Source organism: Aureobasidium pullulans (genome assembly GCF_000721785.1).
Source record: "Aureobasidium pullulans EXF-150 unplaced genomic scaffold scaffold_35, whole genome shotgun sequence".
In the NCBI taxonomy this organism is placed as follows: Eukaryota; Fungi; Ascomycota; class Dothideomycetes; order Dothideales; family Saccotheciaceae; genus Aureobasidium; species Aureobasidium pullulans.
The window spans coordinates 148,926-173,126 of record NW_021941055.1 but is presented as its reverse complement, the minus strand read 5'-3'; the positions used below and the strand labels follow the sequence as shown (position 1 = coordinate 173,126).

The window sequence follows — 24,201 nt, the reverse complement described above, 5'->3', positions numbered from 1 at the left end:
TCGATCATCCGTTTGCACCCTCGTCAACGCATCATCCCTGTTCTTTCCGCCAATCTTCTCTGCACTTGCCATCGTCGATTCATCAATTCGGCAACAATCATGCCTCCCAAACTCGCCGCTCAGAAGGAGCACAACGTCTATCTCACCACCTCAGTCACTTTCGACAACAAGAAAGACGACTTTGGAAGACTCCAAGTCTATCAAGCCTTTGCATCACTCGACGAGGCCAACGAGTTTTGTGAGGCTAAAGCTGATGAGCTCGCCGTCATGCTGGGCGTTGAATGCCCAGATCCAACACTTGAAAACTACGGCAGAGATGGCGCCTTCAGAATGGAACTGCCTTTGGAGCATCGCAACAGAGATATGATCGTCGAAACTGTCATCATGCCTCTCATGGGCGGTACCATAAGCCACAATAAGACTGTCTCATGTAAGACTGCAGCAAAACCAACCAAGGCCATCAAAGCCAAACCACAGAAGAGAAGAACAAACGTCAAGAAAGCACAAAGCTCCGACGAGGAAGAGGAGGACTATGTTTCGAGCGACGAGATGAAAGATGAGCCTCCTTCACCCAGGACCAAACCAACCAAAGCTCGCAAGGCAATCAAAGCTGAAGACTCAGACCTGGACTCCACCGCTGCCCGCTCGGAAAACCTCGACGTTGTGCATCGTGATTCTGTTGTCGATTCTAGCGCCGTCACTGCAGCCGATATTGCTGCGGCTCCCTCGGGTTCTCCTGACTGTCTCCAATACGGCTCATACTTTGTGGTTGGACATCACGAGCATTGGAGCGAGGAACAGATCAAGGTCATCATCAAGACGTTCGGAGGCACACTCAGGGATAAGATGCCCGTGTACAACACCGATAACACCTTCTCCGTTGTGCTCGGATACAAGGCCCCTGGAGTGGCTTTGCGCAGGATCAGACAGAAGGAGTTCCAGACCTACCCGCCGAAGGTCATCCTCGCTCGCATTGGTGGTCCCGAGGGTCCTACAAAGATCACCAAAGAGGAGGTCGCCAAACTCTGCAAACAAGCCCCAAGCAAACCCAAAGAAGAGACGGATAGCGAGGAGGAGCTCTAAAGCCCTGGGCCCGGGTAAAGAGACCTTGTGTCTTGACCGACATAAAAGGGAGAGAGAGAAAGCCGGAAGATGCACAAGGCTGGACACGGGGTGTTCTGATCAAGCTCTCACTGGAGAGCATCGGATGTGAAGAAACAATCATGCCATACGGCAACGTCGATGGTTGAGACTGATTCACTGGGAGAAGGGCTCGTACAAACTAAAGCCGTCGCTTTTCAATGGCCATTGCAAGAAAGCAAATTGCTATCGTACAATACAGTTACATGCCTTGCTACCGAGTATCTCTGTGCCCTCTCCATTTCGTGAAGTGACATTGTAATGCCTCAAGATCAGCAAATAAAATATGGAGACGATGTCGATGGTTCAGATCTGATTCTGCACGCTTGCGTCATGATCCGATTTTCGATCGGCGCATCCGCAACCTTGACCCTGAAGTTTTTCTTTCAACGTTCCGTCTTCTGCTCTGTCCTCTTTAGGATGATGCTCGGACTCTTGTCCAAAAAGTACGCGTCTGCCATTTCTTTTGAACAGGGCATGGGAGGTGTCAGTAAGGTGGCTGTCGTCAATGGCTTTTCGGGGTCTTCTGTTTGCAGGGATGCCGCTTCGGCTTCGGCTTCATGTGCTTGTTGACTCAACATTCACCGCCGACCGAGCTTCGAGAAGAAAACTGTTGACATGACTGCTGCAAGATGGCATGTTACACAACTCCTGTATCACATTAAACCTCGGTATGCGCTGTATGTCGCATGTACCTTTCCGCCATGATAGGATATCGGAGAGCGATGTTGCAAGGACTTTTCGTACGAAAGAGTGGATGCTGACGCATCTCGTCACTATCTCGGTGGATCGTTGATAAACCGAAGTTTTGAAGCTGTTCCATCTTTGGAGAACGCACCTTGCAGATCCGGAGATCTGTTGAAGGTCACAGCTCTTCTATCATCTACTTCAACAACGAGCAACCTCTTCTCTCCTGTTTAGCCCTCGTTTCTGCTGTTTTCGTCTCTACATAATCTCTGGCATTTCTGAGCAGTCGACACTCCGACTTCGCCAATCAGACTAAGCCACTATATTGTTCCAATTCGGAATAATTTTCGAAATTGCTGGTGCTCACAAACCTGAATATCTGCCATCATGGCCAACACAACGGATGAATATCGCTCTCCCTCGCCAGAGACACCCGCAGAAGGTCTGCCGACACCTGGAGAACATGCTCGTCTACACCACCTCCTCGCCATGGTCGATGAACCCGAACAGCCACCTTTCATGCGATCTCGCATGCACTCAACGACTCCCACGCTATACGAGGACTACAACGACCGACGTAGCTCCAAAACCACAACCCAACGACACTCTTTCAACTCAATGAACGAGAAAGAAGTCGACAACCGTGAGCACATGATTCAGCAAAAGTATGCCGAACGCCTCTGCTCCAAATGTAAACACCTGGACCGTGACCAAGAAGCCGCCTTGGGCGCCATGCAAATCGTACCGCCCGAGAAGGAAGAGAATAATAAGATAGTTTCTTGGGATGGAGAACACGATCCCAAGAAACCGATGAACATGCCTGAGCATCGCAAGTGGATGATTGTCATCTCGACCGGGTTGATGACTTTCTGTGTCTCTTTTGCTAGTTCGGTTTTCTCAACCACGACTTTCGTTACGGCAGAGTTGTTTGGTGTTAGCAGCGAGGTCATGATCCTCGGTCTTTCGCTATACGTGCTCGGCTTTGCATTCGGTAAGTTTCGTATCACTCCTGTCGCACAATCTGGGTGCTAATATGACTATAGGACCTCTTGTTTGGGGACCGCTTTCTGAAGCCTTTGGACGTACACGACCTCTATTCGCTGGCATGATCATTTTCTGTATCTTCCAGGTTCCTGTCGCAGTAGCTCAAAACCTGCAAACGATCTTCATCTGCAGATTCCTCGGTGGTGTTGCAGGCTCTGCTCCTTTGGCAATCATTGGCGGTATGTATGTCGACTTTATGGAACCTATCAACCGTGGTGTGGCTACGAGCGTCTTCGCTGGAGCTGTCTTTGCAGGTCCGGTCGCTGGGCCTGTCGTAGGTTCATTCATCACCTACAGCTATCTTGGCTGGAGATGGACCGCTTGGATCACTCTCATCATGTCTGCTTTCTTCACCATCATCGCCTACCTGTTGACTCCCGAGACCTACGAACCGGTCTTGCTTGCTTGGAAGGCCGACAAACTTCGCCATGAGACCAAGGACTGGGCTCTGCACTCGAAAAGTGAAGAGGACCCCCTCAACTACGACACCATTGTGAACAAGTATCTCATGAAGCCTCTTGTGATGATTGTCAAGGAGCCTATTCTCATCATTTTGACTCTGTATATGAGTCTGGTCTACGGTATCTTGTACTTGACGTTCGAAGCCTACCCCATCAGCTTCGAGATGGACCGTGGTTGGTCTCCTGGTCTTGCCTCCTTGCCTTTCATCGCCATCTTTATCGGTGTCGTCCTTGCCTGTGCCATCATTGGTGGTTTCTCCAAGACTTGGTATGCCAAGCGCTTGATTGCTTCTGGCAAGCTCAACCCCGAAGATCGTCTCCCTCCCATGATCGCTGGCTCCTTGATCCTCCCTGTTGGCCTTTTCTGGTTCGCTTGGACTTCTCACCCCGACACTCACTGGGCAGCCCAAGTCGTCTCGGGTATCTTCATCGGCCTCGGTATCATCCTCATCTTTATGAGCGGTGTCACTTATATGGTTGATGTATACCTTCTCAACGCCAACAGTGCTATCGCCATCAACACTTTCATCAGATCTGCAGTGGCAGCTGGCTTTCCGATGTTCGCTACATATCTCTATGATGGGCTTGGTGTCGACTGGGCCACCTCGTTGCTTGCATTTGTTTGCATCGCTCTCATTCCTTTCCCCTTCGTCTTTTGGTTCTATGGCAAGAAGATCAGAAGCTGGAGCAAGTTTGCCTTCAACCTTGGCTAGAAATCCCACCAACGCTGTACCTCACGTACACTAACTTTGTCACGGTGGCGAAAGGTGCATGAAGAACAACACATCCCATAAACGAATTTACGAATACTCATTGTACATAGAACGATTCCTTAAAAGCTGTATATATTCAATATCAAACATTGCTTGACATTCAAGGGTAAAGACTCATATTTCTATAACAACAATCACTGCTCAATGCCATGAAATCTCAGCCATTGCCGCCAACGCCTCTCGTCAAAATCAATCCCATCTCCACGATCTGACATCCATCATCCACATGCCTAGAACATCCAACAAATATCACAATCTCACTTAGGAAGCCCACACTCCTCGTTAAATGATCGAATCCACACTATTCAAAGTCGTCAGCAGACCTTTTTATGCAAAACAAACAATGGCGATATCCACGAACCTGGTCTCAAATGTTTACCCTCAGGACACCCTTTTCTGTAACAATTCCCTACTCTGTGCACCCAATTTTCCTTTTGTTCTCTGGAGCAGAATTTTGCAGAGGTCATGGTTGTGCGGTAGATTTTGTGTTCTAGGGCGTTGAAGCAGGATTGCTGGAGATGGGGTTAAGTCGTGTGCGTAGCCAGATGTGGGATATTTTTGCCTACGATACAAGGAGGTAAGGGGGATATGTCTAGGATTTCGAGGGTTTCTGATGTGGTTGGTTTGGCGTGCGCGGGTGCAGAAATAGCACCGAGGGCGATGAGGAAGTGGAAAAGACGCATTTTTGGAAGGTTCAGGATGAGATGAGAAAGAGGAAATATTGTGCGAGGCATGGAGTAGTTGTGTGGAGAATCATAGGTAAATGAGCTTTCACATTCAAAAATGGATATTTGAGGTCTTTTGAGGCCGATTCAAAAAGGAGTCATACACACGAGTGGCTTAAAACCCTTCAAGCGCCACGAACAGACGCAGAATATCTCAGATACCGGGTTCCGAGTCACAAGAGCTCCCAAAATGGCTCGAGCATATCCAATCCTTCTACGATGATAACAGGCCACCGCTCAAAGGCCATCTCCAAGGTATGGCTTGCAAAGATTGTCAAACCAGTCATCAAGACCTGCAAAAATGTCATCAGCAATCCGTCAAAATCATTAGGATACCGTCTGTACTTACGCTTGTCAATTTCGGCAGTAGGCTCGCATCTGTTCCTCGAGCAGTACTTATTGCTGCACCGCAGGATATAGTTACCTCAAATGCTTCGCATCTTCTTCTTGGGCTTCGTGCAGAACTCTTGATGGCTCATTTTCTTCTAATGCCAGTGGATAAGTCCATGATCGTATTTGTTCATGCAATTTTACTAAAAGGAAGAAAATGAGTCGGCAGGGACAATCTAGGAAGAGGTTTGACGACTTACGATGGTGTGTGGGAGGCGAAATATCAATCCCAGCGTTGACGCAGAGCAAAACACCTCCGAAAAGGAGAATGTGTATAAGACAGAGTGTGTGCCTGTTTAGAAGACGAAGATGAAGAAGGTGGATATTTGGAAGCGACGGTGCAAGAAAGCTGAAAAGCTTGTGAGAGAAAATAGACAGACGCGCCAAGGAAGCTCACTTTCTGATTCAATCCGTGTTTCGGAGCATCGAATCCCACTGGAGTAAATCTCCCAGCCTCCCAAGATGACCCCCTGAGTCCATGTCAAAATGCACAATGTATTCCTGGCGACGCATCGTAGCCAGTGAGAGTGGCAACTTGACACACTCTCTCTGGTCCATCGCATCGAAGACAAAATTATCTTGCCTTTTGACGGGGATTTGGCTGCTGTTGCCGAGGGAGGAGAGACCGACCAAAATGAAGCTGAGTACATCACGACCGAAGTGAAGTGAATGCGCAAGACAACAAACAACAAACAACAAACCTTAATTCAGACAAACCTCAGCTTCACAAATTTCTTCCAAAACCAACCTTGGACATCCATCAGTCTTCATCATTGCGCATTGTTTTCTTACCTCTCCTCGCACCAGAACAACCGCGCATTCATTCACAATGGTATGTTCCTGGCAGCGCGCCTCCTTTTTTTCACGCGCGATCTAATGGCAGAATAGGCACCCGTCGAGACTCCCAAGGGGCTGTTTCTCAGGGTCAACCGAGCAGTCGATCAGGACCAGGCCCTCGACTTCTTGCTCAACGTCAAGATGGTCGCCAATACGCTCAGAGGTGAGTCTGATGCGCAGAGCGATGTCGTTCAGACACAGCTCGCCCTCTTGCAGGAGTACGAGGCCCATTACAGGGCCGAGGTACACAGATTGTCGGTTTCCGCCGTGGCATTCTCACCCTCAGCCGCCACCACAAATTCGGCGCCTGTGCTTGACACGCATCAGGATGGTAGCTCGCGTTCTGACAGCCAGGGTCAGGGCCTCTACCCCTGTCCTGACCACAAGAAGCCCTCCTATACTCACAGTCAAGGTCAGTGTCGCAACCCGTGGCAACCAAAACCCGAGGCACATCAGGAATACCAGCCCACGCGCCGCGCCGCTCAACGCGATGGTAACTCCATCGCCTCACATGTTGACGACTCTGGCCGAGTCTCCAAGTCAGGTCCCAAGCCAAAGAGGATGAACAAGAACTGGACTCCTCAGGGCGGTGACAGGAAGTAAAGTGCTAGCTCTGAGCACGGTGGGAGACAACCCAGCCTTAAATAAACGGCAGGAGAAAACCTGGTCTCAAGAAAAACGGCAGGAGACAACCTGTTCTCAAGAAAAACACCCGGTGGTTCGCTTTGTACACAGGCGTACCCGGGGCCCCCGACAAACAGCTCGCACCTTTACGTGGTGTTGGGGATAAGTATGCATTTGCAGAAACCAAGTCGAGCTGAACCCTTTGTTTTTCCATTGTTTCTTCGGTCAGCGACCGGGATATGAAGGAGAGAGACTGCACAATGAAAGAAATACGGAGTTTGTGACTCACTCATACGGAAACACGCTGCTGTATGTTGTCCTGGCATGAGGCGGCGCGAAGTTGTATAAGTCGGTGAATGAGGCACTCGAAGGTCGAGGTGAGATGAGGTGACGTTGGGCCATACCACGACTTTTGGCCATTCGTGCAACTTGTCTAGCAGCATGTTTTATACATCCGTTCGCAACATCCTCTCCTATCTTCCTCGCTAGCTCCGTATGCCAGATCGCATCACTTTTATGATGGCGAAAATGCACAATGATTTTCTGAACCAGAGCTAGGTCCAAAGAGAAAAGCGCCAGTAATCGCTCTCTTTGGACGACGTGCTCTTGCTAAAAAGAATCGTGCATATTGATGGATACATCCTGGACATCGCTGCGACAGAACAGAGGTGCGTGTGGATATTGCACGTTAGATACATGCTCTATATCATAGATTTATTTACCACGGCACCTGTTCTCCACTGTATGTCCAGAACGATGCAGTATCGTCCTTTTTGAGCCCGTGCAACACCTTGAGCATCCCACTGATACTCTCATGAGCCTCGATCAAAGCACCCTCACCACCCATGCGAGTCTTGACCCAACCAGGATCCATGCTGATGACAACAGCACCGGGGAGCTTCTCTCGCAGTTCCTCGCCTTGGTGTACCGTGAGCATATTCAACGCGGCCTTGCTGATGCTGTATGTGGTACACTTTCTCGGCTTGATGCCTATGCTGATTTTCATGCTGCCAAGTCCAGATGTCATGTTCAAGATCCTCACATCCGAGGACAGCAAGTCGGCTTTGTAGAAGCCTTCAGTTGTTTTTGCAGGTCCGAGAACATTGATGTTGATGTGCTGGTTCATATCGCTTTCGGTTATTGAGAGTGAGCTCTGCTCTGGGACAGCATTGATGCCGCTGTTGTTGAGGAGGTAGTCGATCTTCCTGCCCTCAAGAGTCTTGCCACATGATTCAACGAAGGATGTGATGCTAGATGCTTCTCCAGTGTCACATTCCAGGATGTGTATATTGTTGTTCTTGTTGAGTGATTTCAAGTCGGTCAAATCGTTTGACATTGAGCGCACTGCTCCAATCACTGTGTTGGAGCCATCTGCCGAGAGTTGACGGACGAATTCGAGACCAAGGCCTCTGTTGGCACCAGTGAGCACGTAGACAGGCATGATGAGTGGATTTTGCGATAATTTGAGAATAAAAGGCAGTACCTGAGATAACAATTGCAACCAAGGCACATAGGCATTTATAGTCGCGATGAAGGAGGGGGCGGGGTGCAGGAGGCGGCTAAAAGTCAATGGCGGTTAAATCCCGAGAAGGTGCGATGACGTTTCGAAAAATCTCCCGTTTCCAAACTCTTACGAAGTATTCTGGCTGACATACATTCCACTGCCCACCGAGCTCGATGGCATGAACGTACTCTAGTTCTGATCGTACACAAGTCGTGCGTGAGTTCTTGCAACGAGATTGCGCGAACTAAAGCCCGCCGAGAATCGGACAATGCCTTCAGGAACAACCCATTGTCTGTTTTCTAGGTCCCAATAGCTGAGGTCTCTTCTCATCAGTTCGAATCTCGCTTCTCTTCTCTCTCCAGCCTTGAGATGCAGCTTTTCAAATCCTCTCAAGACCTTATGTGGCGTACCGGGAGGAGTGGTGTCTTAAGGAAGTGAGACGTAAAGCTGCGGTACTGCCAGAGTTAACTATGGATGGATTGATAATCCAATCCACTGGATAATCCAGTACTGGATTGGACTAGATTAGATTAGTATAGGCATTGGACTAGATTAGATTAGGTTGGCCCCTAATCTAGTACTCTAGTGGATTCTTAGCCCTATGCTAAGCCGCCTTCTAATTAGCCTACGGAGATATCCGGCGGCCTATAAGGCCTCCGATTAGTTAACTCTAACGTTAACAAAAATCCTTACGAGTGTAGAGCTAGGCGCGTCTCCCAACTTTTTACATTACTACCCCTAATTATTATAAACGACACCGCATCTAACGTACTATCTTCTATACTAAATACCTCCGTAATTAACGTACCTACCTACCTCTAACGATCCGACGACTTTAGAAGTACTACCCCTAAGGCGCGCGAAGTAGAAGGTACTAACACCGAGTACTATAAATACGTCGACTAGTCCTCCCTCTTATAGTACGAGGGCGTACCTAACGGTAAGGGTATAAGCAAGAGCCCTATCTAGAAGTACGGTTAGCGTATTTAGAAAAAAGCTACAGTTCCTACAAAATTCTTCTAGGTCTATACTAACTGCTATAAGTCTCGTGCTTATCGCACCTATATCTATAACATTACTAATGGCACGGATAGCGCCGCTAACTACCTCTTAGTAGTTTATAACATCGATAACGATAGCCTAAGGAAGCGCCCTCGAAGTATTATAGACTAGGTCTTAAGTTAACCCGCCTTATCTTTATACGGTTAAGACATAGAGCGATATAGGACGGTCTTTAACGAAGCTACATAGAAGGGAGCAGTTACTACGCTAATTGTTTATAAGAACCTTACCTTCCGTCTTCTTAAGTCCCTATATATGTAGAACTGTCTAATAATGCTTAATCTAGTAGTAGACTTAAGGGGATGTCTCCTATAGTATAGGACTATGCGCCGGTAGATTTCTTAAGTCTATAATAGTTACCTTAGAGTAGTAACCGAAATACTGTACTTAGCGTCCTCTACTATCTACTTCTCCTTCGACCTTTAGACGTCTCGTAATCTTAAGGCACTCTACGGCATTAATATTCACTTTATAGATAAATACGGCAACCTTAAGACCTTCCTTCTAGCCCTTCTATAGTAGGAAGGTAAGCATACTAGTACTAACATTGCTAATACTATTACTAAGATTATTAGTCGCTTCTTACTTAATAAGAAGATTAGGTTCTTTATTACTAATAACGCATCGAACAATAATACCTATATCTCCGCCCTTACTAATAAGTTCTACTTTAATACTATTTAAAGACGACTACGCTACGCCGGACATATCTTTAACCTTATTACGCGCGCATTACTCTAGGGTATTAACGAGGACGCCTTCCTTATAGAGCTAGCCGGCGTAGAGGTAATAGAGTAAGAGCTCGAGTGCTAGTAATGTTAAGGACCTATTAGTAAAGTTAGAAACACTATTATCTACATCCGCGCCTCGCCTTAGCGAAATGAGGAATTTAAGAAGGCTTAGAAGGCTTACCTACTACTTACTAAGGTTACTAAGCTATATACGTTTAACGACACTCGCTAGAACTCGGTGTTTAATGCGCTCTAAGTCTTTATCTTAGTACGCCCTACTATCGATGATTTCTATTAAAAAACCATAAAGGATTAGTAGGATTATGTTAATATTAAGACTAATTTTAGGACTAAGCTATGCCCTAAGAAGATGCGTAAGAAACTAGTAATACTAAATAACCGCATTACCTAAGACGACTAGGCATTACTAACTTAATATTACGAGATCCTCAAGCTAGTATAGCAATTTACCTAGCGCCTTAAGGGTCGAGGCACTAGTGCTAGCTATAGGGTAGTCTAGTAGGTAATACTAGTAATGGAGCGCTTGTTCTCGCACTTTAAGAAGCTTAAAAATTAGTATACCATTGTTAAGCCTATATAGAACTACTCTACCGTCCCTTTACTAACTAGTTAAGTCCCTACCTCTTAGAGTATAGTAATATTGCAATTATAGACCTAAAATATCGACCTTGACGACGACCTTCCTATTTCCCGACCCCTACGTAAGGCCGTTAAGACTACTTAAGGACGACGAGCTAATATTGCTTTAGTATCCTTGCTAATGCTACCGCCTATTACCCCTCTCCTATCGTCGATACTAGCACCCGCTGTACCTACCGAGTAGACTCTAGAATATTGCATATTAGCTACTAGGGTTAACTTAGCTTAGAAAAAATTGAACGAATACTATTAAATAACTAATTAGTCGCCTATATACGTCGCGGCAGTTATGCTTTATCTAGCTTACACCTAGAGATAGTTAAGATTAAAGTAGAGAGGGCGATAGGATTAGCTCGTAATGTTAGAGAAGTTAGTACGTAACTTCTAGCTATCCTCCTACTCTTAACTTATTATAGAGACTACCCCTCTTAAGGACGATCGTGCGCCCGATATAATAGCATAGATAGACGCTATACTTACCTTAGATAAGGAGGACACTAACATTAGCAGCCCTAAGACTAATAAATACGCTAGATAGTGTGTTAAAGGGCGTGTCCCTAACGTCTACTATCCTCTTAAATTCTAGTCGAAACTACGCATTAAACACTCCTATCCTAGGCTCTCTCGTATGGCCTATAATCTTTTTATAATACTAGCTATGTCTAATGAGCTAGAGCGGGTATTTTTAAGCTACGGAAACATAGTAACACCCTAGAGGGGAAAGCTTACTAGCGAGGCAATAGAGGAAGCATAATGCATTAAGAGTTAGATAAGATATAGTATTATAACTAATCTCGGAGCGACATTTAAGTTAATGGCATAGGCACTAGAGGAAGCGCCGGAGGCGCAGATGTACTGAACAAACAAAGCAAACGTCAAACTATCTGCTAAATCTGTGTTTTATCGCGTTTTTGAACGACTTAGACCATTTCCGAGAGAGTGCAAAAAGAATAATTGACCGTCACGACTGAGGCTCGAACGGTGGTCCGTGGTCTATACTAATCCACTGGACTCCATGGATTGGATCCACTGGATTGGACTGGATGCTAAGGCCGACTAGACTGGATTGGATCAGAGGGTTAATCCAGTCCAATCCATCCATGGTCTACTCTGGGTACTGCTGAGCTAGCTCTGTGGCCTGAATTTGTCACTTCAACCTTCAACACAGCAACAACATTCCACAGGTCGGCCAATCCGCCTGGAACTGTCCCTTGAGATTGATCAGGGAGCGTACTCAATGAGCCGTCAATGAGCTCGAAAGACATATTACTCGACATCGTAAAGCTGGAGTACGAGAGGCCGAATCCGAACTCATACAGCGCCTCCGTGCCGTTTGCGTCGAATTGCCGATAATCAATCATTTGGCCTTCGGTAAAATCAACTTGCCATGCGTTCGGATCTGTTGCATTGGCTACAGAACTGAGGATGGGTGGGCCATAATCTGAAGAGTTCCGCGGGATCGAGTACGGAAGCCGACCGGAGGGCTCGACAGCGCCCCAAAGCACGTCCACCAGGGCGTTTCCTGACTCCTCTCCTGGATAATGCGCTGCCAGGATGGCCGTCACATTTGGGTTGTCCGCCCAAGGCATGGCTACAACGCCTGGTCCATGAGTCACGACAATGGTGTTCGGACAGAATGCCGCTGTACTTTCCACCACTGCTGTAGCGTTCCATTGAAGATCTGGGGACGCTCGATCCGTTCCTTCGGTGGCGAAAGCTTTTAGAAAGACCAAGCAGGCCTGAGGTCTTGGGTATATGGTTCGGAATAGACCCTCGGCGACCTCTTTATTGTCGAACAGCTTTTGCACCCGGATACCCAACTTGCGCGCCTTTCTCTCGATAGCTTCCTCTGGAGTAGAAAAGCTCGTATGTCTAACGGTTCCGGATCCTCCGCCGATGTCAAGTGTGCCCATCTCGTAACCTTCCGCATTGTCGTAGTCCAAGTGAACGGAGCCGATTGTTGGATAGGACACATCGTTTCCTAAAAGCCCGATGTTGGTCTCGTGAGTCAGAGGCAATGCACCATTCGTGTTTTTGAGCAACACAGTGCCAGCAGCACCAATTCTGCGAATGATCTTTGCATGATCTGCACGAACATCTCGAGCATCGACAGCAGGATATACACTTGACAGAGGCGAGTTGTAGCCATATTGATATTTCAAGAAGACACCTCCACTTGCAGGATCTGGTTCGGGAAAGTCCTGGTCTTGGCCGAGAAGATAGTATGGCATCATGACCCGTGTCACCATATCGTTGAGCCGATCCAACGACACGGTACCATTGTTGACTGCCGCAAGGAGCGAATCGCCAAAGTACGAGACTCCAGAAACACTCTGCGTCCCTGGCATTTCCATGTCCAGTCCTCCATTTGCGGATAGTTCTGTTGAGTGTGTGGCATCCCAGTCGGAGAGAACATACCCTGGGAATGCTAGCTCATCTTTGAGAATCCTGTTAAGTATATCCGGATTCGCGCACGTGTAATTACCGTTGACGCGGTTGTAGCCACACATGACTGATGCAGTCCCAGCATGCACCGCGTTGGCCTGTTCCAAACGAACGAAAAGAGTCAGCAAGATATATTAGGCGCCGTATCGAGTCACAGACTTGACACTTACGAAAGGCCACAGATATAGCTCGTGTAGCGTGCGGTCATCAATATTGGCCGATACCGCATCTATGACGGTTCCGTTGCTGACTGTGAGTCCACCGCTGAGGGTAGAAGACCCGCGCTGGGTCTCTTGCTCATTGCCGATATAATGTTTTGAAGACGCCTGGACGCCAGCGGCTTGTATACCGGTGACCGAAGCGTTCGTCGCGACACCGGCTAAGTACGGATCGGGGCCGAGCCCTTCCCAGTTCCTCCCGGCAACAATGCTGCGACCCAGAGGCCCAGGAGAAGGCCTGAATGGTGATTAGCTAGGACGAGATGTACGTATCGCGTCAGGTGGATCATACCCCAGGTGTACATGAGCACCCTTAGCTCTGAACTCCTCTCCAATAGCTAAAGCGCGTTGGTACATGAGATCCCTGTCCCATGTCGCTGCCACAGTGATACCAGAAGGGAACACACTGACGCCATCAGAGCGAGCATACCCAGTCGGCCCATCGGAGTAACAAAGACCGCTGAAGTTGAGACGTGGGATACCCGAGATCGTACCAACGCAGGGTAGCACTGGACCGGGACCGTAACTTCCAGTGACAAGACCTATCTTTTCGGCTGTATCAAGTTGAGAGAGGAAGGATCTGGCCTTCTCCATGGCAGTGCATTGAGCTTTGGAATGGTCAGCCAGACAGACTCTTGATGTGAAGCATAAGCAGCGAGATAACGAGCTTACCCGAATTGTTTCTTGGAGGTACATTGAGGCTAAGAGTGAGCGGCAAAGTTACTGCAAGACATGCGGTGCTCGCTGTCTTGATGAACATAGTGTGGAAGAAAACAATCAAAGGTTGTGAGTGGACTTCTCATAAAAGTCAAAAGGCAAGAACAGCATACATGGTGAGTGCGTCCTCTTATAGTGTTGATCGGAAGGGATTTGCATCAAGCATGACGCGCATCTTAGTACCCTAGAGTGCGAGCTCATACCTTCCCGGCACATAGATCCAACACGACGTGTACAAGGGATGTGCTCTCCACAGCTCTGGACTTGGTGGGGGACCTTGAGCGAGGAAACCATATCCAGAGCCGAGAGAGTCAATACGGCGTGTTATACGATACGATCGAATACGACGCAGGCGTAAACGAAATACGACCACTATGATAAGAGCTCAAACGTAACACAACACACGACTGATTAAGCTTGATATCTGCATGACGAAGAAGAATAGGCAGCGAGACGCAAGTCGTTTGCCATAAGCGTAGAAACTGTGAAAGCTTGATCAGATCGTGGACTATGTGAGTTCCGCTTGGAGATTTCCAGCTGACAAACCTTGTCTAGACTCTTCTTCTGAGATGAGAATATTACATCGAGACAAAGACACAATTCAAAGTGGACAAGGATAGCAAACAAGAATCTGGTCTCAGAAAGAAGGGACAAAGGCAATCTGGAAAAGCAAGTGTTAATATCGGTTGAGCATACTTACCACACATGGTGGCACATATCTAGGAGCGTTCCTCAACATTCTTTAGAGTGTCGAGGCCATAATAAAACCATCACACCGAGTCGCCCCTTCGAGCTTCAACAAACTGACTACGAGCAAAGACGCACCGCGCCACAACACCCAGGATCTTCACCTCTGCACATTCTCGTTCTGATACAACCACCCACAAAGCTCATACAAACCTCTGACGAAAAACGACCATAAGAAAAGGATAAGAAACTTTCTGGTATCATAGTCAGGAAGCTCAAGTTCGTTGAGGATGATGCGGACCCTGACGAGAAGAATGCAGAAGTTGAAGAGGATCGTGCTCATCATTATACACACACAGCAGAAAGTTATCCTGTCGTCAACTCCCGGTTCACTTACAAGAAAGTATATGGAAGCGAGGATTGTGAGTATGAGCAAGATATCGGCCATATCGATCATCGTGGTGTTTTGTGTGTGCGGTAGTGGCTCGATGTGACTGATGTGGATGGAAGATGATCAGTTTCTGCGAATCAGAAGGAGCATCATATAATTTTCTCCCGTCGACTCTGTGAGAACCAAAGGGGCAGGATGAAGACAATAAGATTGTTGTAAAAACAAAGAAAATGGATTGCTAGATGTACTCAGACAAAGAAGGTGACATTTCTGCGAAAGAAAAGATAATAGAATGTAAAAGATGCTTACTCTGAAAAATCCGCGTAAGGCTCCCCACACAGCCATTGATGAAGCTCATACAAGCTTCTGATCAACAAAGACCAGATAAGAACAATGTAGATCTTTTTTATGTCAATGTATGAAGTGGTCAAGGTCTCAGTAACGCAGATTTCTATGAGGAGAGAGGCGAAGTTGAGGATGATTATCAGGATTGCGACAATCGTGATGATGACAGTTAGCGCGTGTTCCGGATCCGATTCCTGCAGTAATTTAGTGAATGTGACAGCTACTAATAATGTGAGAAACTAACAGATGATATCAAACATTGCTGGGTTGTTTCGTGTGGTTGATTATTTGGTGGAGGGGGGTTGATCTGGTTAAAAAGAGATTGGCCGATCTTTGATGATGGAGAGGAGGATTATAAACAACATTTTGTCGACTCCATTGAAGTTAGAGAGCGAAACAAGAACAATGATATCTCAAACGTACAAAGAGGCGAAACGTGTTGCGAACAATTGCACAAAGAATGCGGCATGGTCGCAGAAAAGAGCACAAAGGTCATCAAAGAGCGAGCCGAAATGAATCAGTCACCCATGTGCTACGAATGCAGCATCTTGGGACAGAGAAATGTTGGATGCATTGTTAAAGTAGGAGAGGTTGAATATCTTGTTTGGCCACCCTCTAGTATTCTTGGTGAGGGCGAATAACTTGGATCTGGTTCTAAACTGTCGAGCGTCTCGTATATCTCCCAAGTTGTCGGCCAGTCGCCTTGTATCATAGGTGCGTCAAGCTTTACCGAGAGCTTGGATGTATCGTAGAGAAGATACTGCAACATCGACAGCATCTTGCAGCCGAGCTGCTTCTGCTAGAAGCACCACTCGCCGATGCGTTCATTGAGGAGACTGTCCCATGCTCTGTTCGAGTTCTCTCTCGAGCTCCTCACGTGCCTTCTTCAGCCACTCGCTAAGGTTGGCATTCAGGACAGCAAGCTCTTCCTTGGTAATGCATCTCTTCTATAACATTTAGCAAAGCCCGTTCGCGGTCTCGGAAATGTCACATGTGAACCAACCTTGCTTGTGTCGCCGGCGTTTTCCTTCTCGTCCTTATCGATGGTCTGCTTTTGCGATTCGGCCGAGGGGGCGGCGCTGTTCGTTTTCTTCTTCATGGCGGGCTGCTTGATTGAGTGTTAGCGGTTGTGATTAGAGAGGCAGGGTACTACGGGTCTACCTGAAGGGTTGCTTGGTTTGAAGAATTTTGAGCACGTCGTGAACGTACTCGATGAAAAGCTGTTGGATAAACGCGGATTGGTGAAATGGTGTTGGAACCTTTTTGTTGGCTTGGATAGAGAGCTCGGAGTGAGACGGAAGAGGAAGAGTGACGCGCAGCGCCGGTTGATGTATGGCTCGCCCCAGAGGCTCACTGATTGCGTGCATTCGGGGTGGTGATGGTCCAGTCTGCGCGTACTGATGTGTCGATATCGTCAAGTGCGTCATGCAGGTAGTCCACGAGTATCCAAGAATGTGATGGTCCATCCTGCATGCACCTGTGTGTTGATGAAGTGAGTTCCTCAAACAGCCCATCAGCGCACGCTGCGAGTGAAGCCACTTTCTCAGTGACATGCTATATGTTGCATAAATTTGAGACCCCTTCCAGAGGAGAATCCGGTTGTTTAGCCCAAGCGGCAACACGCCTCTTTACGGGGTTTCGCTCTGAATTACCAACAACCCGAACAGGCGCAACTGGTGTCAGAGTCATCCCCCTACAGAACCCTCCTGAATTGACCAACAACCCGAACAGGCGCAACTGGTGTCAGGTAGCCTTCAACTCCTCTTTTTGCTCTTTTGCCCAAGTAAGGGCGGCAGTGTGATTGATGTTTCTCTTTGTGTTGGCAACGAGGTGTGTAAGCCGACTTTGTTTTTGATACCGAGCAGCAGGGGTTCAATTCACTGCTTGGAGCTGCTCTTTTTGCACCACAACGCGTCAAAGAAATCCGTCAACGCCAAGGCAACGAAAACACCACCAACGCGTTCATATTCCCACGATGTGTCCAATTCTCTGTAGTTGGGTCAGTTAGTGTGAAGGCTACAGGCTTGCATGCCTATACCCAAGACACCGGTTCGATCCCTGTCTGGACCGCTACGGCTGTACAATGTTCTCTGTTCGCATTGATCGTGATTTATCAAGGTCAATCGGCGGAGCGCAGTGTACGGCCACCTTTTGCCCTTTTTGTTCTGTGTTTCTTGCGACAGCTCCGCTGAATTGAATTGTTGACGGATGGTCCATGGAAGGGCGCCTTTTCTGTTTTGCTCTTTTTTTCTTTTCAAAAGACAAGCAAGAAATTTTACTTACTTTGTATACATTGCACTTGTTTTGCGACCAGTAACCATTCTACACACGTTTTTGGGGATCTTGTACCTCGAGAATGTCGAGCTAGAAGACTGACCCATTCTACACTTGGGTGGAACAGAGTGATTGGGGGAAAAGGAAAATGACATTGATACTTACCTAAACCTCAAACACAAGTCTCAGAGAAACGTCGCCTCTAGGACTCTACTTCACCAGCAAAATCTACAAACTATCACAGTTAGTCGTACAGTATAGCGTGTTCATGTTGGAGGGAGTGAGGTTGGGAAGGAGCGAATCACATGAGAGGTTGGTCATCTTGCCGCACTGACCATTTTGGTGTGGGGTAGCAAACTCTCTCCAAAACATCTCAAGTCGACACCAGCTCATTTTCTACATGAAAGGTACACCGAAAGCGGGTATTGCGGATGGAGAACAGATGAAGCTTCTCGCACTTCCGACAAGTCCTTTTCATAGTGCTTGAAGAGTAGAAAAGGGTAAAGAAAAGACTCGGGCGGAGATGTGCCGAGGATGAAATGAAAGGCTAACTCCGCATTTGGGCCGTTCTGAGTGGAGGCACAGGAAGATGCTATGCAGCAGCGGCTGAAGTTCCCTTGTTCCGATGGTGGTGAGAACTGCGATCGGGAGCGGTACCGACTGCCTTTAACCCGCTGTCGCCCTCGCTCTTCTTCTCGACCTCCGGCTTGACACGCTTTCCGTGCCTCTTCCCTTCGATCTGCCATCGCAAGCTGCCCCGGGCACAATCCTCAGACCCCGCATCACATAGCTACTGGACCAAGACGCGTACACATCTAAGATGAACCACCCAAGCAACGACACGCAGGCGGTCAAATTGACTGGCGAAGAGGTGGCCAAGCACAACAATGGCGACTCATGCTGGGTCATCGTTCACGGCCGAGCCTACGACGTGACCGAGTTCCTGCCCGAGCATCCTGGTGGTCCCAAGATCATCCTCAAGTATGCCGGAAAGGATGCCACCGAAGAGTACGAGCCCATCCACCCACCGGACACACTCGACAAGTTCCTGGACAAGAGCAAGCACTTGGGCGAGGTCGACATGAACACTGTCCAGCAAGAAGCCAAGGAGGAAGACCCAGATGAGGCCGAGAGACAAGAAAGAATCAAGCGCATGCCCATCCTTGAGCAATGCTACAACCTGATGGACTTCGAGGCTGTGGCCAGAAGAGTCATGAAGAAGACTGCTTGGGCCTACTACTCGAGTGGTGCCGATGATGAAATTGTGAGATGCTCCATACCTGACCACGCGACCTGCCACTGACCAACATAACAGACAATGAGAGAGAACCACAGCGCCTTCCACAGAATCTGGTTCCGACCAAAGATCCTCGTCGATGTCGAGAAGGTTGACATGTCGACCACAATGCTGGGCACCAAAGTCAGCATGCCCTTCTACGTAACAGCCACCGCTCTGGGCAAGCTTGGAAACCCTGAAGGTGAAGTCGTCCTTACTCGTGGAGCCAAGAAGCACAATGTCATCCAGATGATTCCCACCCTGGCCTCTTGCTCCTTCGATGAGATTATGGACGCTGCCGAGGGCGATCAAGTACAGTGGCTCCAACTCTACGTACGTCGAATCTTCCTGTTTACCACAGCGAGCAGCACTAACAACATCCATAGGTCAACAAGAACAGAGAAATCACCAAGCGCATCATCGAGCACGCCGAGAAGCGCGGCTGCAAGGGTCTCTTCATCACCGTCGACGCCCCTCAACTTGGCCGCCGCGAAAAGGATATGCGCTCCAAGTTCTCAGATGTCGGCAGCAACGTCCAAGACACCAGCGGTGACAACGTTGACCGTAGTCAAGGTGCAGCTCGTGCAATCTCGTCGTTCATTGATCCTTCGCTGTCCTGGAAGGATATCCCTTGGTTCAAAAGTGTCACCAAGATGCCCATCCTGCTCAAAGGTGTACAAAGAGTCGAAGATGTCATTAGAGCTGTTGCTGCCGGCGTTGATGGCGTCGTACTATCAAATCATGGCGGCAGGCAACTCGAAACTTCGAGATCCGGCATCGAGGTGCTCGCCGAGACCATGCCCGAGTTGCGTCGCCTGGGTCTCGAAAACAAAATCGAGATCTACATCGATGGTGGTATCCGCCGTGCCACAGACATCCTTAAAGCTTTGTGTCTCGGTGCAAAGGGCGTGGGAATCGGTCGTCCGTTCCTATACGCGATGTCGGCTTACGGTCTGCCTGGCGTTGATCGCGCTATGCAGCTTCTCAAGGATGAGATGGAGATGAACATGCGTCTGATTGGCTGCACCAGCGTCGACCAGTTGACTCCTGAACTTTTGGATATCAGAAGTGTGCACACACATACTGCATCTGTGGCGCCAGACACGCTCAGTATCGCTGCCTACGATCCTTTGGCTGGACCCAAGGAGAGGCTGGCCAAGCTGTGAGAGGTTTATCTTGTAGGTTCTATCTGTTTGTATATTGTCATGCATCATGAAACGTTTTCGCTTCTGCCGACCAATATCCAGAATCTGCTTTTGAACACGAAGGTGTCAAAGGAATATCAAAGCGTGCCCATTCCTTCTTCTAACCTTCCACTTCTCGCCTATTGTATCGCATGAAGACACCTCTAGTCATACCAGCTGTTCTGAGCGCCCTGTTCGAATTTCGCAAAAAAAAAAAGAATGACGAAAAGTTGCTTAGCTATGCTAGCTTCGTACCTTGAACCTTCCAACGCTATATGATTCTGTTATTCGAAGAAGCCACGTCTCATTGCACAGGTGTATCTGTGAGCTTTTACAGAAGTTATCTCAAGGAATTTGGCCACACTCGCTCTCCCACTAGATCAGATGACTCATCTCAAGCCTGGGTTCCAGAGAGCAAGATACAATTGGGTGATTCTGTACCCGATGATCTCTTCAGCTGAAGTCTCTCAAAACTGGTCACATCGCCGACTTAGCGCGCTCGTATGCTGGACACCGCTTAGTGGCCAGCTTAGGGTGTGGAAGTCACCACCTCTATTTTGACCCCCTTCTATAAGCATACATCGCCGCCAGAATGAAGGTCGTCGTGTGTTCCACAGATGAATTCAGATTCTTCGTGACCCAAGCTTATCATGGAAACCACTTTGTTCCATCTCAATCGACGAATCGGAAGGGCGCATCGCCATAGGTTCGCCCTTAACCTATTTTCTCAAATAGCGATCTTAGGGCGATTCACGCCTAAGCATGAGTTACTTTAGATCCAACCATTTGCTGCCGAATGGTCTATAGTCCTGCTGACTCATTCTACGTGAGTATTGCAGCGATTTTGCTGGCTAATGCTGGGATATATATGTGATCCAAATCTTTGTTCGCCCTTCACTTCTTTCCATTCACTGCCAAACCATCTTGACGAGCTGCAATTTCAAACATCAAACGCAAGCACCCGCATTTACTTTTCACCTGACCACTCCACCGTCAACCTCATCACAAAACATCAAGATGTCTTCCACCAAAACTTACAACATGGAAAGCCTGCGTCGCGAGCTCAACAACATTCCTACCACTACTGCACCAGCCTCCATGCCCGTCGTGGTGCGTCAACTCGCCAATATCTACGACATCGAAAGCATTCGCCGCGAGCTTGACAACATCGCCGCCACTTTTGTTTCGGCACCTATCTCGATGCCTATCAGACTTCGTCACGTCAACATCACACAGAACCAAAGCAAAGAGACACAGAAGGCACAGAAGGGATCCAGCGAAAAAGCTATCCCGCCAGTCTCATCAACATCAACATCCCTGCGTGTCGCCAAGACCGCAGAAGAAAGTTATAGCAACAAAGAGGTCGGCACATCATCGCCGCCTCCAGCATCAACACCAGTATCCCTGCCTGTCATCAAGACCGCAGAAGAAAGCCATATCAACAAAGAGGCCAGCACATCATCGCTGCCTTCAGCATCAACACCAAATCCTCTCTATTCCGTCAAGAAGGCAGGAAAAAACCAAATCAACATGGCGCAATCAACCAAGCAGGATGATCTCATCAAGACTTCCACCGCTCCGAAGCCAATCAAGCCTCGCCGTAGCATCTTCGACTCTACATGGGCAGATGAAATATCAACATCACCCGAACCGAAACAGACATCCAACAAGCCGGACGATCACATCAAGACGATTACCGCTCCGAAGTCAATCAAGCCTCGCAGCAGCATCTTCGACTCCACATGGGCAGGTGAAACATCACCATCACCAGAACCACAAAAGACTTCCACCAAATCACGTCGTCGCAGCTCTAAAGCCGCAAAGCAACAAAAGCAAGCATCACCATTACAAGAAACTCCTGCTCAACCCCAAAAAGCAGCAGCGGCACCAAAAGCTACAACTCCTAAGCCGGCACCAAAAGTCATCGACATCGTCGCACCTCAAGTCCAACCCACCGATGCCATCAAGACTGCACCCAAAATCATCCTCACCGATGCTTCTAAGCCGGCACCCAAGATCACCATCACCGCCGCACCTCAAACCAAAACCCCCGATGCTATCAAGCCGGCACCAAAGATCACCGCCGCAACTCAAACCAAGCCAACAGTCACAAACAAATACTCCATCTTCGCGTCTGCATATGCGAACTAAAGCTTCCAGACACTTCCACTACTCTTTTTACCCACAGGGTTTTTAACGAGAGTGGGATTAGGAGATTTTGGAGTGTATACTCTTTTTCACTTAGACAGCATAGTTTTGAACTCATGAAAGCATTTGGTTTTTGTCTTTTGTCTTTTGTTTTTGTTTTTTTGATGTGTGTGATGTGTGATTTGTGATATGTGATATGTGGTAACTTGTGATGATTGCATCGAGACGATATAGCTGACCTCTTAAGCTGATACTCAATTGGCTACAGCTTTTTCAACATCGTGTTAGTTGCTTCATGATGGCGGCTTTGTATACTCTTCTCTCGGTCGTCGCTTCTTGGATAGAAAATCTTGGAAAGGGGATTTACGTTGTAATCATAGGTTGTCCTTTTTTTTTTCTGCACTTCCCTCGAACGTGATTCGAGATTGCTATTATGCCCGCCGTTGACGTTGATATCTCTCAGACAGCTGAGAAGGTGTGATCGAAACGTCATTTTCCGTAAGAAAACACGTCTCATTGCAGATCTCCTGTTGACGAGTGGACGAACAGGCATTCCATGTACGAGCCTCGAAAAGAAGATTGGTAATGTGGTCGTCATGCTGCTTGTGTGGGTTGTTTTACCCGACGTACACATATATACGCAAGCGATATCTTCGTGGCTATCGACTTCAAGAGTCATCGAACACGGCCAACTAAAGAGGTCTGTCGCTGTCTGCCGAAAGATTGAATGCGTTGGGGCTACCAGAAGAATTACCAGCAATTGAATCCTCTAGAATCGATCAAAGCATTCCTGCTAATCAGACTATTACATCTTTTGTTCTAGCTGGAGAGATTCGCCCTTTTTTGTGCGTAGTAGTGGCTGGTTGATGAGATGATATGTGTTGCACTTTATCATCCAAAGTTGCCATTTTTGTTTCCTTATACGATTCCGCTTTGCTGATTCAATGAATGACCAACGAAGAGCATCAGGGAAAAAGGGTCAGGTAATTACCAAGAGTGCATAATAGGAATACTGGCATTCGATGCTTACATGGCTTCACTCAAGAGATGAACAGATACAGACCCTTTATGTCGATGAGTGATGAAGATGCGGCCCATAAACATTCTATCTTCATCAAAAAGCTGCTGTATCGCTTTGATCGAAACGGAAGATGTGTTTTATGGTGAGAAGAGCGTGAGACGATATCTCGCTTGCTCACTGGTTTGATGTGTCATCTTTTGATTTTTTCGAGGGAGGAGCAATGAAGATCGTGTTGTTTTCCGTGGTGAACTTAATTGCCTAGCACATGGTTTCCAACATCCACATTGGGTGACCTACCCTCTAGCAAAGAAACTATTATTCAGGCAATAAGTTTTCAATCGATCACTCGTCAATGTCGCATATCCGCACACGACTCCCTACCTAAAGTGAGCATCATCACTGTAAATTTCCTTTCCCACATCCACTATAAAAGACACTCCAAGGTCAATCACAGCTAGTTAGCAAGACGTACACCAGTATTGCATGTGTGGAGAGAACGGCTGTTTCGACACTTGGACAAGGCAATCAGCAGATAGCCCGCGAGAGGAAAGAGAAGGGATGGCAAGGAAGAGTCTGAGGCTACTGATTCTTTGATCTCCTAGATCGTATCTCCCAGCCGCTGTGGAAGTACTACGTTGTCTGCAATGTTTCAGGGGTTAAGGGGGTTATGCTGGAGGAGTCGAGACGGAGGAGCTGACGGTGACCTAATGCTTGTGTGCTGATGCCTGCTGATGAGGGGGCAGCCATAAGACATGGCTCGCGGACTTGCTTCTTGCTTCTCTTGCAGATCGCTCAGCGGCGGGGTAATGTGTGTCTGAGAACTGTTAGGCCAGGAGTTGCTCTTAAACTAACACCCC

The 24,201-nt window shown here is 47.9% G+C and overlaps 7 protein-coding genes across 7 annotated transcripts; 5 read left to right on the top strand and 2 right to left on the bottom strand.

The window, feature by feature from the left end:
• Positions 1–99: 99 nt before the first annotated feature.
• On the top strand, positions 100–1,083 carry M438DRAFT_284243 (uncharacterized protein; the record flags this gene model as incomplete). Its single annotated transcript, XM_029901446.1, has 1 exon — positions 100–1,083. The coding sequence occupies one exon, from the start codon at positions 100–102 to the stop codon at positions 1,081–1,083; it is 984 nt and encodes a 327-aa protein (XP_029755419.1).
• Positions 1,084–2,559: 1,476 nt separating this feature from the next.
• Positions 2,560–4,045, top strand: M438DRAFT_378388 (MFS general substrate transporter; the record flags this gene model as incomplete). The annotated part of the gene is made up of 2 exons (XM_029908809.1): positions 2,560–2,818; positions 2,871–4,045. The coding sequence occupies 2 exons, from the start codon at positions 2,560–2,562 to the stop codon at positions 4,043–4,045; spliced, it is 1,434 nt and encodes a 477-aa protein (XP_029755418.1).
• A 2,004-nt stretch (positions 4,046–6,049) lies between these two features.
• Positions 6,050–6,660, top strand: M438DRAFT_359865 (uncharacterized protein; the record flags this gene model as incomplete). The annotated part of the gene is made up of 2 exons (XM_029907376.1): positions 6,050–6,052; positions 6,109–6,660. The coding sequence occupies 2 exons, from the start codon at positions 6,050–6,052 to the stop codon at positions 6,658–6,660; spliced, it is 555 nt and encodes a 184-aa protein (XP_029755417.1).
• A 695-nt stretch (positions 6,661–7,355) lies between these two features.
• Positions 7,356–8,189, bottom strand: M438DRAFT_349901 (NAD(P)-binding protein). Its single transcript, XM_029906503.1, has one exon. It carries the CDS (start codon positions 8,120–8,122, stop codon positions 7,400–7,402), a length of 723 nt encoding a protein of 240 aa, XP_029755416.1. The 5' UTR covers positions 8,123–8,189; the 3' UTR covers positions 7,356–7,399.
• Positions 8,190–8,374: 185 nt separating this feature from the next.
• M438DRAFT_378386 (uncharacterized protein) lies at positions 8,375–13,895 on the bottom strand (the record flags this gene model as incomplete). The annotated part of the gene is made up of 5 exons (XM_029908808.1): positions 8,375–8,610; positions 9,794–9,797; positions 11,757–13,181; positions 13,254–13,539; positions 13,594–13,895. The coding sequence occupies 5 exons, from the start codon at positions 13,893–13,895 to the stop codon at positions 8,375–8,377; spliced, it is 2,253 nt and encodes a 750-aa protein (XP_029755415.1).
• A 4,232-nt stretch (positions 13,896–18,127) lies between these two features.
• Positions 18,128–20,571, top strand: M438DRAFT_328641 (uncharacterized protein). The gene is made up of 3 exons (XM_029903215.1): positions 18,128–18,979; positions 19,031–19,324; positions 19,378–20,571. Exons 1-3 carry the CDS (start codon positions 18,536–18,538, stop codon positions 20,155–20,157), a joined length of 1,518 nt encoding a protein of 505 aa, XP_029755414.1. The 5' UTR covers positions 18,128–18,535; the 3' UTR covers positions 20,158–20,571.
• Positions 20,572–20,955: 384 nt separating this feature from the next.
• M438DRAFT_369661 (uncharacterized protein) lies at positions 20,956–22,326 on the top strand (the record flags this gene model as incomplete). The annotated part of the gene is made up of 1 exon (XM_029908119.1): positions 20,956–22,326. The coding sequence occupies exon 1, from the start codon at positions 21,193–21,195 to the stop codon at positions 22,324–22,326; it is 1,134 nt and encodes a 377-aa protein (XP_029755413.1). The 5' UTR covers positions 20,956–21,192.
• Between the last annotated feature and the right edge of the window lie 1,875 nt (positions 22,327–24,201).

Excerpts from the sequence above, each read along its gene's own strand:
- M438DRAFT_349901 (XM_029906503.1), bottom strand. The coding sequence starts at position 8,122 with ATGCCTGTCTACGTGCTCACTGGTGCCAACAGAGGCCTTGGTCTCGAA.
- M438DRAFT_328641 (XM_029903215.1), top strand. The coding sequence starts at position 18,536 with ATGAACCACCCAAGCAACGACACGCAGGCGGTCAAATTGACTGGCGAA. Across the intron at positions 18,980-19,030 it reads GTGGTGCCGATGATGAAATT|ACAATGAGAGAGAACCACAG; the intron begins GTGAGATGCTCC and ends CCAACATAACAG. Across the intron at positions 19,325-19,377 it reads TACAGTGGCTCCAACTCTAC|GTCAACAAGAACAGAGAAAT; the intron begins GTACGTCGAATC and ends CAACATCCATAG.